This window comes from Mus musculus, chromosome 8, assembly GCF_000001635.26.
Source record: "Mus musculus strain C57BL/6J chromosome 8, GRCm38.p6 C57BL/6J".
In the NCBI taxonomy this organism is placed as follows: domain Eukaryota; kingdom Metazoa; phylum Chordata; class Mammalia; order Rodentia; family Muridae; genus Mus; species Mus musculus.
In genome coordinates, this window is record NC_000074.6 from 123,224,841 (window position 1) to 123,237,184 (window position 12,344).

Here is a 12,344-nt window from a genome sequence, read left to right on the forward strand (position 1 = left end):
GTTACGCCTGCGCGCTGGAAGAGGGCGGCAGCGGCTTGGGCATGGCAGAGGTGGACCTGGAGTCGGATCAGATCCGATTGAAGTGTATCCGTAAGGAAGGTTTCTTCACCGTGCCTCCAGAACACAGGGTGCGACGGGGTGCCACTCGTGCGGCGCTGAGTGGCAGGGCCAGACTGAAGCGCACCGGGGCGTTCCGTGTCGCGTTCAAGTTTGAGGTTCCAGCGTCGGAGGGGGAACGGCAGTCCCCGAGTTTGCCGCGGCGTGGGCAGAAATCGGCAGCCCAGAGGCTGGGGCGGGGTGGGACCGAGGACGAGCGACCAAGGGCGAGAAGAGTGGGAGGTTCCCGGTGGCACCTGCAGCCGCGGGGGTCTCACCTGGCGTTACCCACAGTCTTGTCTCTTTTGTGTGATGTGAAGGTGAACCTTAAGGGGCTCCGATTTCTGCTCCAGTAGACGTTTGGTGGGAAGAGGTTTTGCCGCAGCCCACGTATTTTTAACTTCTTGTTTATGCTTTGCGAGGCCAAGGCACATTAACTAAGAGCCTCAGAGCACAAGGCACGAGACAACACTTAACAACTAGTTAACTCAGAGCACTGCACTGGAAGCCGAGGTTGCGAAAGCCGTTCTTAAAGGGGGAGAAAATGCACGTGTGCAGTGGTCCCTTAAGTCAAAAATGTCAGAGTCCTGCGTGGTGGTCCACACTGGTAATCCCAGTCAGGGAGTTGAGGCAGGATGGTCACTCCACTTTGGAGGGGAGCCTGGGCTACAGAGTGAGACCTGGACTCAGAAATAAGCCGAGATATAAAATAGTGGAGACTTTGGAGAAAAGGAGTATTCTGTAAGAAGTTTGTAGAAGAGTTGACATTTGTTTTGGACCAGGAAGTGTTGCCAAAATTTGGGCAGATCTGACAAGGAATGGTATACCACACTCAGGTGGCAGCACAAAATCCTGGTGAATGGAATTTCGAAGTGAACAGGGATCCTCGAGGAGAGGGAGGGAGGGAGGGAGCTCAGAGTGGATCGTGGGGGCCATCAGGTATCAGAGTAACAGAACCCAGGGCAGGGCAGTTAAGAGTCGGGAAGCCAGCAGGGGGCTGGTGGAATAGAATCCTAAGCTTGCTCTGGTCCTTCTGTACCCAAGGAATGCTTAGCTAATGCACTTAGAAAGGCACCTCACACATGAAAAGTTGGCACTCCCTGTTGAAGGCCGGATTCTCCTGCACAGAGGTGTTTGTGCCCATGGCTTGTGGCCATTTGGTACTAGACAGCAGACATTTGGAACACTGGGTTGGAGGGGATACTTAGGCCATCTTCAGTATGCTTCAGTATTTCAAAGTGATTCCAGTGGTATCTGTCCCCTTCACTCATCAGAAAATTCCAAATACATGGTTGCTTTTCTGTTTGGTAAGCAAGATGCAAGCACGTTTCTCAGTGCCAGGTATGGGTGAGACTTGTCACTTGTGTGGTTAGCTTCCAGATCCCCACACTGGCTGCCTCTCTCTTTCAGCTGGGAAGATGCCGAAGCGTTAAGGAGTTTGAGAAGCTGAACCGGATTGGCGAGGGCACCTATGGCATCGTGTGTGAGTGGTCATGAAAGAGCTCTGTGGGGACTGGAAGGCTCACACTCTATACTGGTGTGATGCTTAAACATAAGCCTCGGATTGCAAATGTCAGCAATCCATGTGTGTAGCTATGGAATGGAGATACCTGATCAGTAAAATGCACTACTTTCCAAAGCTCCCTGCAGCTCCAGAGCTGTGAGGCTTTTGATAAGTATTTGTAAGCCGTTATCATATAAAGTAAGTCTTTCCCCCTAGGTAGATCACCTTCCGTGGTGCTGTAATATTGCATAAGTGAACTCAGAGCAGTAGGCTGTGTGAGAGATTGCTTGGAGAGCTCCTCTCCACTTGAGTTGCTGATGGCCAGGTTTCCACTAACTCCCAACCCAGCTCAAATGAGAATTCCCAAGCTCACATCTTGGGAACGGAAGAAGGACCAAGTGTTGCTGGACATTATGTTGTCAGAGAAAAAGAAGAATTTCAGCAAACTCTTAAGAGAGTTTGATGGTTTGAGGTAGGCTCCATTGCATGTGTGCTCCTGTTTCAGATCGGGCCAGGGATACCCAGACAGATGAAATTGTCGCCCTGAAGAAGGTGCGGATGGACAAAGAGAAGGATGGTAAGCTGGGGGCAGGATGCAGGAGTACCCTGCCTGCTCGGGCATCCAAGCAGGGAGGCGCACAAGCACAGGTCATCTGAGGTTCCTCAGGACTGACGCTACGGAGGGCGTGTGCATTGCAGTTAGGGAGCTGGCCCAGCCTGTCACCACAGTCTGTCACCGCAGCCGGAACCTGAGCTCCCTGAGTCCTTCCAGACCTTCCTCACCTTGGCCAGCTGTAAAATTGTATATTCTCTCCAAACCCTTTTGCCCCTGTCCTCTAGGGAGGTCATTGTCACCCTCCAAATCTACATCTGTAATGAATTCAAGAGTAAGAACGGTGTTGGTGTCACCGTAATTGTCCCTGACGGGAGGACAGGATGTGTGGTGTCCCGGGTGGCACTCACTGAGCACCTTGGGTTACAGGCATCCCCATCAGCAGCCTGCGTGAGATCACACTGCTCTTGCGTCTCCGCCATCCAAACATTGTGGAGCTGAAGGAGGTGGTTGTGGGCAACCACCTGGAGAGGTGTGTGGTTTCCTGAGCCTGTCCCACACAATAGGGTCCGTCATCTCCCAGGGTTAGCATTCCTTCAGCGGGCAGACTCTTTACCTACTAGGAAGAAAATAGAAGATACCACACATTTTCTCTTTTCCCTCTAGCATCTTCCTGGTCATGGGTTACTGCGAACAAGATCTGGCCAGCCTATTGGAAAATATGCCAACACCCTTCTCGGAGGCCCAGGTGTGAGAGGGAGGCGCTGCACAGGTGCTCTCTGGTTGGTGGCTGGCTGTGTTGACTGTGACGGCCGGAAATGAGTGCCTCTTGCACGGCATCTGTGGCACAGGCCGGTCAGCCCCAGGTCTTCTCAGTCCATATGGCAGGCCCCTGGAAAGGAAAGGGGGATTGGAGAAATGGCTCAGAGGGGAAAGTGCACGTGTGCGTGCAAGTGTGGGGCGTGAGTTCGGATCCTAACACCCATATAAATGTTAGGAGGCTCTGGCAGCCTGCCTGTAATCGCAGGAGTAGTTCTAGGCCGGTTGGCTAGGTAGAGCAGATGAATTGGGTCAGCCCTGGGTTCAAATGAAAGATGCTGCCGCCATTTATAACACAGAAAGCAGTTGATGAAGACACTGATGTCAACCTCTTTATCTTTAGACGAATGCATGCAAACATGTACACCACATATATTTTCATATATATACAATAAGTCTGCTGCAGTACTGTCTTAGCTGTGCAGGACAGAGCGACAGCCACACTTTGGAGGCTGCCGGTGACCTGCAGGCAATATAACAAAGCTCTCCAACCTGTGCCTCTGGACCTCCTCTTAGGTTAAATGCATCATGCTACAGGTGCTTCGTGGCCTTCAGTACCTGCACAGGAACTTCATCATCCACAGGTGGGCAGGGGCATCCAGAAGGAAGGTGTGTTGGAGTGTCTGAGGGGTGGGAGGGAGCAGGAACAGCTGTGGTGTCCCCCAGTGTCTCATTCCAAATATATTCAAGAGAGGGCAAACCTCCAGTAGAAGTCTCTGACTGCTCTCAGGCAAGGCTCTTGCAGGCAACAAGTCTAATCAGCCCTCACCTCTCTGGGAAGTAGAAGGTGGGTGGATGGGAAGGCAGCAGCCAGAAGCTTCAGTAGAGAGCGCCCACCCAGAGTCTTATGCCAGGAGCTGCTGTCTCTAGAGATGCCTGTGAGGGCTGGGGCTGCTGTAGCAAGACATGGGTGAAGGAGACCTGGCCTCTATGCACCTTCTTGATTTTAGAAAACCCCAGTTAAATGCTTGTGGTGACAGCCTGGTTGCCCTTTGGGAACTTTCTCAGAAAACCATTGCTTTCTTTCTGACCCAGGGACCTGAAGGTGTCCAACTTGCTCATGACAGACAAGGGCTGTGTAAAGACAGGTGCGTGCTGGGTGCTGACCCTGCATATGTGCAGGTGGGTTTCTTTGAGCATGCCTTTTGGGGTGTGGATGTCCGTGTGCCTCTGGAAACCAGAGATGACTTGTCTGTTTCCTAGCCCCAGGCCGCCTTAGTCCAGTTCTCTTTCCAGACAGCAGCTTGTTTGTCCTCACTGAGTGACGGATCATCTTTTCTCCTCTCCCCCCTGTTGCAGCTGATTTTGGCCTGGCTCGGGCCTATGGTGTTCCAGTAAAGCCAATGACTCCCAAGGTTGTTACCCTCTGGTGAGTTCCGTAGAGTCACGGTGGCCTGCAGGGATTTGTGTGTCTTCTGTGCTTCAGAAGGGCCTTAAGGATCTGATAGAAGCTTTAAGGGGATGTACATGCTGCGGATGCCAGGGTCTAGGCCACCTGCTCAGAACAGAGCTAGGCTCAGTGGCCTCAAAACTGCTCTGCTCAGATGAAATGCCATCCTATGCTGGACAGCAGTTGTGCCTTTAATCCCAGCTCCCAGGAGGCAGAGGTAGGCAGATAGCTCTGAGTTGAGGCCAGGATGGCCAGGGCAGCATGAGAAACCCTGTCTTGAAAAAACAAAAACACCCAAAGAAAGAAATGGCCATTGCACACTGAAATAGCCATAAACAGCCTGGCTCTGTCTCAGGAAGCGAAGGTAGCTTTCTGCAAGGTTTTTTAGGGGGTAAGGGGAGATAAGGTTGGAGAGAGGGGTGGTATAGGGGTTTTGAGACAGAAGTTCTCTGTGTAGCCTGCTCTGAACTCATTCTGTAGACCAGGATGGCCTTGAACTCATAGAGATCTGCTTGCCTCTGCCTCCCAAGCTGAGATTAAAGGTGTACGCCACCACCGCCTGGCCACCTTGGTTGTTGTTGTTTTTTTTTTTTTTTAAAGATTTATTTATTTGCTTTATGTAAGTACACTGTCCCTGTCTTCAGACACACCAGAAGAGGGCATCAGATCCCATTACAGATGGTTGTGAGCCACCATGTGGTTGCTGGGAATAGAACTTATTACCTCTGGAAGAGCAGTCAGTGCTCTTAACAGCTGAGCCATCTCTCCAGTCCCCATCTTGGTTGTTTTTAAGGCAGAATGAGGCTGTGGTAAGGGCAGGACCTTGATGTCCCTCACATCCTCAAGGACCCTTCCATGGTCTCAGCTGCGTGCTCTCTGATCGCCATCTGAAAGCAAGCTGATGACCGCGGATCTGTGCTTGGATCCGTTGGTTCTTAAGAGATAGACACGGTGGCTCTCTCGGGCTTAGGGCAGAGGGTAGTCCAAGGGCCACTGGGGACCCTGAGCGAGCTCAGGCTGAAGGGGCAGAGCTGACCAGAGGTAAAATGGGGCCTTTGTCTGCAGGTACCGAGCCCCAGAGCTGCTGCTTGGAACTACCACCCAGACTACCAGCATTGACATGTGGTAGGCGTGGTTTCTGCTCCCAGGGCCTCAAGTCTTCTGGCCCTGGAGGTCAGCCCTGGTCAGGGGGAGCAGGATTGGTGTGGTAGAGAGCCTGACTGCAGCATCCAAGGAGGGGGAGCACGAGAACATGGCTGGGGTGCTCACTGGCTCCGGCCTCAGGTTCTCACTTGGCACTGCAGACCTTGTGGGAGAGCCTTATGGCCATTTGCCTGCTTCTTCACGTGTGTGTTGATTCGTTGCTAAGTGGAGGTCGGCTGCTTCTACAGGGCTGTCGGCTGCATCCTGGCAGAGCTGCTGGCCCATAAGCCCCTCCTCCCTGGCACTTCCGAGATCCACCAGATCGACTTGATTGTACAGCTGTTGGGGACACCGAGTGAGAATATCTGGCCGGTGGGTGTTACCGACAACCCTCAGTCCCTGTCCATGCCTGGTGGCCCTGTCGCTCTAGCCCCTGCCTCTTACAGGGTTTCTCCAAGCTGCCGCTGGCCGGCCAGTACAGCTTGAGGAAACAGCCCTATAACAACCTCAAGCACAAGTTCCCGTGGCTCTCAGAGGCCGGACTCCGTCTGCTCAACTTCCTCTTCATGTATGACCCTAAGAAAAGGTACAGACCTTGCCTTTAGGCAGCCCTGCCCCTCAGGAGGACAGGGCCCTGGCTTCTGCAGAGATGGAAGGACACCTTAAACCCAAATCCATGATGCACTTTTTCTGGTCTCGGGAACGGAAGCTAAGGCCAACTTCCCTGCACACACTAAGTGAGCAATGTAGCACTGAGCCATCTCAATTCAACAAACCTTTTAAAGATGGTTTCTCACAACACAGACCATAGATACCCACTTCCCAGACATACCCAGACACCCATAGGTGCCAGATGTCTAGTTTGAGTGGCCTTAGGTCTTAGAGCCATTCTGAGCTGCCTGTCATTGTCTAGGTCTCAGTCCCCATTTGTTGGAGATTAGGTTGGGCTGTTGAGATTGGCTAAGTTTGAGTGAAATAGGCCTCTCTAAGGCCAAGGTCACTATCATTCCCCAGGGCAACCTCGGGAGACTGCCTGGAGAGCTCCTACTTCAAGGAGAAGCCCCTGCGTAAGTTCTTGGGATCCCCTTAGGTTCTCTTAGGGGCTTAGCGAGAAGCCCTGCTTGTCCATATTGGATTCCCAGGGACCACAGGCCCCACAGGGGAGAAGAAAGGGAGAGACGGGTCAGGGCCAGCTTAAGTGAGGAGTCCTGTCTAGACCTGGAGCACGCCCCACCAGGAGCCCCTTCTCCAGCTCCAGGCCAGCCCTGAAGCTGCCCTTCTCCTGCAGCCTGTGAACCGGAGCTCATGCCTACCTTCCCCCACCACCGCAATAAGCGTGCTGCCCCAGCTGCCGCTGAAGGGCAGAGCAAACGATGCCGGCCCTGAGCCTGGATCCAGCCCACCCCTCCACATCCTCACGGATCATCAGCCGACGACTGGGAGGCCCCAGCAGGCCTTTGGCTCCTCCAGTTGGCTGACTCCTCCCTGATATTTCCCTCTGTCCAGATGCAGAGGGGATTTGTGGACAGGGATGTGGCTGAGTGGGGTACCCAGGATAGACTGGGCAGTTGTAGCACCATCTGGTGGCCTGTCTTGTCTATCATTGAAGGCCCGCTTCTGGGGGAACAGAGCTAGTGCTGAGAGGCCTAAAGGTCCCATTCAGTGTGTGTGAGAACTGGAGCTGGGCACTAGCCTGGAATGAGTAGGCCTGGGAGATAACTCTTCTTGGAGACTAGGAGCTGCCCAGGACAGATGGGCTATAGTGACCCCGGGCAGGAGGGAGCAAGGGTTGGTTAACTGGAGTAGGATACTTGTAAGACTGTCAGAATGGAAGCCCTTGGTGGACGCGGCTGGCACTGGTGCCCAAGGAGAGGATTGGTGGACTGAGAGATAAAAAGCCTTTCCAGAAGACAGTTTGGCAATCCTTTAATGTACTGTGGGGTTTCGATCCATGCAACATGGACAGTGTCCTCCGAGGGCCCTGCATGAGGAGCAGGAACAGGCTTGGCTGAGGTGGACCCGTGTCCTCTGAGGGCCTGCATGAGGAGCAGGGACAGGCTTGGCTGAGGAGGTGCCACTAGAGGAAGTGTGGCAAAGTGGTGATCTCTGTGCCTGGGCCTTCGAGTGGTTGATGAAAATCCAGCCCTTCACTATCCCTATCCTGAGGATTGGCAGTTTAGGGACCCTAATGAGGGGTCCTGGTCTACCCGCATGGGAGATGAGGGTATAACTTCTTCCTGGTTAGCTGCATGCCCAGAATGAGCTACGTGGAGTGGGGCGGTGAGCTGCTTTTTGGCAATAGCCTGAGAAGTGGCTTGTACATGCTCCCTTCCTTTCTGGCTGGTAGGTAGCTGATGGCAGAGAATCACTCCTGCTGGGTGGGAGTGACAGCTCCTCCCACTGCCTGGGAGTGTGCCTCACTAACAGCAGAGGTGAACCGGGGTCCTCACAGCTAAGTAAGCTCTGCTCTTTCAGACCCTCCCACGTGGCCCAAATCTAACTCGGGGATCTTAACTGTGTCACCTGCAAGCCCCTGGGTGAGGGTTTCTCAGCACGTGGAAAGAGGGACATGTCCTCAGTCATACTCCACAGGGATCAGGTAGGGAGCTTCAGGCAGTTCATAGGGTGGGGTCTTTCTGAGTTTGGGTACTGTAACAGGATAACCTGGACTTCTCTACCCAGCACATCTGGGCATGAGGCTAGGGATGAGAGGGAAGGATCTTTTTGATTGAGCTCGGCCTGCTGCACCAGGGCTGAGACTGCACCAGGTGAGAGCGTTCCACGAAGGCTCTACCCTCTTTCAACTGCAGGTCCTGAATGGCCCCTGGGGAGTAGGAGGGCCAGGGTAGCCAGTGGCCTAGGTCCTTTTCCAAAAGAAGCACCATGGAAACTGTCCCCAAAATTGTTGGGGTCCATCTGGGCCTAGGGATGGGCCCCAGGACTGTCATAGAGCAGGTTATCCACCTGTGCTCGTTGCAGCCACAGGCGTCTCTGGTTGTCACCAAGAAGAATGCGCAGTGAATGAGTCGGGCGGCAGGCAGATAGGGCAGTGCAGTGGGTAGCATGGAGCTGGCGGCAGGTGTCACAGCAGAGGGTGGGTAGGTTGCCAGGGCTCAAGCAGCTGTGTGCCTGGTAGCTCAGAGGCTCAACAGCAGGCCCATAGGCCGAGGATGCAGCTGCTTCTGCCTGCCTGTGTCGGGGGCTGGCTTGCCCGGGGCTTGAAGGGGACTCAGGGGGAGCTAAGTCTCCTGAGCGACTCAGCTCACGGCGCAGAGAAAGGAAGGAGAAAGCAGAGGGTTCTGGCTCCAGCTCCTCTTCCAGAGCCCCATATGGTGGGCTGCTGGCCCGATGCATATCATCAGCTGGCGGTTCCCAGGGCTGACCTCCAGAACCCCATAGTTTGGCACTCTGCTCCCAGAGTGGTGGCCTGTAAGCCAGCTCCACAGGAGGCGAGTCCAGCCCTGGGGAAGGCTCACCATACAGACTGGCCTCTGAGCTCTCATCTTCCTGCAGGTCCTGATACAGGTCCACTGGGGCCCCATAAGTGGCAGGTGTGCCCCGAGGGGGCAGAGGTGGTGGCTCCTCATCTTGGGCCAGGCGTTGCTGCAGCCAGGCCACACAGGAGGCTACATCCCCACTAGCCCGTCGAGCTCGGAGCAGCTCCTCGGCTGGTAGTACGCTTGTACCCAGCTGAGTCAGGACCTCACTTAGGATCTCACACTCCAACCGAAGAGCAAAGCAACCTAGGGCCACCTGCACCAGCTGGCAGGCAGGGGGTGGGGTGGTCACCATTAGGCGGTGGTTGTCCCTGCGCACGTAGCCCATCTTCTGGAAGCTTCGAGTCAGGAGCTCCTCAGAGAGTACACCCTTCAGCACATGCACATAGCCCCCTGAGAAGGTCTGTAAGGAAGGGTCCTGGTCAGACATGCACTTCCATAAAGGTTCCTAGATGTAGCCTATGTGGGTTGAGCCTGCCTTGACCTCGGTGCACTTCTGAAGCTCCTGTCCACCCCCTGATACAGTTTCTATCTGTCTGGAGTGAGCTTGGATGTCAGACATTGTTTTCCTCCAAGGGAGAACCTAAACCCTTGTGTATGCTAAGCAAGCATTGTGGTCGAGACAAGGTCCTTGTTGTATAGCCCAGCTTGACCCCAAACTCACCATCCTCCTGCCTCAGCCTACAGGAATATTCCACTGTACCTCGCTGGCAGGTAGCCTCCCACGACTGTAGTATTCCAGAAAGTCCAATGTGCTTTCTAGATCCAAGCTACCAATGGAATCAAAGCTCCAGGGTTTAAGCTTGGGTCTTTCTAAGTGTGACCGTCTACAACAGCTCTAGGCTTCCTTGGAGCACTTCTGTGCATAGCACCCTTAGGGAGAGGATGTCTACACACAAGGAGCACTGGCCAGAACACCCTCCTTAGGGCGTTGCACCTCGACTTAAGAGAAAAGGGGCTTTTCCCTAAAACCACACAGCTAGGAGGCTCTATCCTTGCCAGCTCCACCCCAACACTATTTCTGAACTATTCAGTGTGAAGGCCACGCCTGGCTGCCTCTGTCCTCTGGGGCGGATGGGTGGGCTTCTAGCTTGACAGAACTGAATGAAAGTCCTGAGATCTCAGGTATTCCCGTGGAGCAGCAGGCTGGTGGGGTGTGGAGGGGGAGACGTTACCATGACAACCGGTGGAGGTTTACCTCGCCCACGTGCATTCTGACGTCATTGCCTTCCCACTCAAAATTAGCTCAGAGCGGCCCTACCCCCTCTAAGTGGTCTGCCATCTGACCTAAGGACTAGGCCAGCCCTGGACCTGGCCGCCTAACCTGGACCCAGGCAGGAATAAGATCCCTGCTGTTCTGATCTGCTGTTCTCTTCCCAGTCTTAGCAGCCTCCTTTTACAGATGGGGACCAGTCCACATCTTAGAGGAGTTAGGATGACCATAGGACATCAAGTACCTCCCTCACCCACCCACGTCTACCCTAGAATTTCCATGGCAACTAGGGCAGTGAGACTACTTTGAGGACAGCCATATAAGTTCTAGGTGAATGACTGGTAGGCATGCATCCCAACACGCCCACGAGCCCTCAACGCAGAACCCTCCCCTGAAGAGGATCTGCAGCCCTCAAACAGCCTGGACAAGGACGGGAGTGAAGGAGCACCACTGATGCCATACCTTGATAGTGGTGAACTCCTTTCTCCAGGGCAGCAGGTACAGGTGCACAGCGGCCAGCTCTAGGAGCTCAAAGGCGCGGGCCAGATCTTGGAGGGCCGGTGCCAGGTCAGCCCGCCCCCACAGGCCATCAGTGAACAGGGCTAGCGCATCGTCCTGTAGCGCCCCGTGCAGGTCAAAGTCTTCCACCAGAATCTGCCAGAGCACCGCGCGCAGCGAGGGGTCGCCGCAAACGCCCGCGCGGCCGCGCCGCAGCTCGCGCTCCAGGCACTGGCGATAGTCCTCGGACAGTGAGCTGCTGCCCATCCTGATCAGGTCCGGGATGAGGTGTCAAACTAGAGACCATGTCATCTCAGCTGTGTGTGCGACTCTCAACCCCGCACCCAGCAAGCCCAGGGCTCCCTCCAACCTGGAAATAGGGACCTTGGCAGCTTAGCCAACTCTCGGAATCTATGGTCCCTGAGACGTGGACGCTGACAGCTCAGTGACCACAGTATTTGTAGCCTCCCCTCCCCAGGACACCTTCAGCCCCGCTTGCTGAGCGTCCTCGTATCAACAGCTCCGCTCCCACTAGCTGAACCTCTTGCAGCCAGAGCCCCTCTCCCACTGACGGTCCCCGTGGGCGGCGGTGCTACCTGCTAGTCGCCAGCTATTCCAGAGAGCTCCGCTTGGGCCTGGGTCTCTCCTCGCTCTTCCGCAGAAAGTCAAGCCCGCCCCTTGGCCTTGGTCGTGACGTTGGTGGGCGAGGCTGGAGTCGGGTGCCGCCCTTTCGGCTAAGTAGGAGGGTGGAGGTGTAGGCGTGGCCTGGGCGAAGCTGGGCGTGGCCCTCCCCTGCAGCTCACCTTTTGAAGTTCTCTCAGATTCACTAGTTAGTCTTTCAGCTAGTCTGAGTGGGAGTACACAGTGGGTGTATGATCACTGGTCGCCAAGATGTGCCTAGCGGAACCGGTCTGAACCAGGCTGGACTTTGGCTCCTCAAGCCAACCCACAGAATAGCCAAATACCGGCTAGGCGGGGCCTGTCTTGGCAGATCATGGACCAAAGGAGGTCAAACACACGTATTTAAGTACAATTTAAAACGGGTGGGGTGGTGGACTGCCCAGTGGGTATGAGCACCTGCGTGGCAGCTCATTTTTTTGTCTTTAACTCCAGTTCCCAACATCCACTTCTGGCCCCTGCATCTGGTGTTTTTGATGCACATGCATGCAAACAAAATAATTATAAATAATAGAACGGGAGGTCCTTCGGACTGCCTCTGCAGGCTTTGTTTCCTGGTCTCTGGCACTTCATTTCTTAGTCCCTGAGAAAGTCGGTTAGGGAGTATTTGAGGCAGGATGAATGTATTCACCCTCCAGGACAAGGTGTTCCTTAAGTGTGTGACCTACAGACCTTCAAAACTGACCGGGATCCTGAAATCCAAGAATTGGTCTGGGTGACCTCAGGGAAACTGTTAACCTCAACTTGCTGTGGTCTTAGGCAACTCACTCAGGACCGAAGGCACCTTCTCCTTAATCTTAAACCCTAAGCTTCGTGTAAGCAGTAGCTTTTGCTTCATCCACTTCTGGGCAGCCTGCACCCTCGATCTCTCCAGCTCACCAAGCCTAGGCCAAGTTTGATCAAATAGAACCTGGCATAGGGGAGGTATCTGTCTTCTTGAATTTCTCACAGTC

The 12,344-nt window shown here is 54.4% G+C and overlaps 2 protein-coding genes and 1 long non-coding RNA gene across 10 annotated transcripts in view; 2 read left to right on the forward strand and 1 right to left on the reverse strand.

The window, feature by feature from the left end:
* On the forward strand, positions 1-7,416 carry Cdk10 (cyclin-dependent kinase 10). 3 transcript variants are annotated; one of them, NM_194446.2, is made up of 13 exons: positions 1-128; positions 1,507-1,579; positions 2,106-2,177; positions 2,583-2,685; positions 2,820-2,901; positions 3,489-3,556; positions 4,008-4,060; positions 4,272-4,341; positions 5,428-5,487; positions 5,754-5,877; positions 5,952-6,091; positions 6,520-6,572; positions 6,794-7,416. In NM_194446.2, exons 1-13 carry the CDS (start codon positions 42-44, stop codon positions 6,889-6,891), a joined length of 1,083 nt encoding a protein of 360 aa, NP_919428.1. In that variant the 5' UTR covers positions 1-41; the 3' UTR covers positions 6,892-7,416. The 3 variants fall into 3 exon arrangements, with proteins under 3 accessions (NP_919428.1, NP_919426.2, XP_011246676.2); NM_194444.2 differs by having other exon boundaries at positions 1-90; XM_011248374.3 differs by having other exon boundaries at positions 2-128; positions 6,758-7,414.
* On the reverse strand, positions 7,415-11,423 carry Spata2l (spermatogenesis associated 2-like). 6 transcript variants are annotated; one of them, XM_006531504.4, is made up of 3 exons: positions 11,310-11,423; positions 10,678-11,083; positions 7,415-9,405 (listed from the first exon to the last, which is right to left on the reverse strand). In XM_006531504.4, exons 2-3 carry the CDS (start codon positions 10,978-10,980, stop codon positions 8,428-8,430), a joined length of 1,281 nt encoding a protein of 426 aa, XP_006531567.1. In that variant the 5' UTR covers positions 10,981-11,083; positions 11,310-11,423; the 3' UTR covers positions 7,415-8,427. The 6 variants fall into 6 exon arrangements, with proteins under 6 accessions (XP_006531567.1, NP_001344230.1, NP_084452.2 ...); NM_001357301.1 differs by having other exon boundaries at positions 10,678-10,981; positions 11,310-11,418; NM_030176.3 differs by having other exon boundaries at positions 10,678-11,009; positions 11,310-11,418.
* Positions 10,251-12,344, forward strand: part of 4933417D19Rik (RIKEN cDNA 4933417D19 gene) — a 7,269-nt gene continuing 5,175 nt past the window's right edge. The window contains exon 1 of the long non-coding RNA NR_045849.1: positions 10,251-10,713. This is a non-coding gene — a long non-coding RNA (RIKEN cDNA 4933417D19 gene). The remainder of the gene's footprint in view (positions 10,714-12,344) is intronic.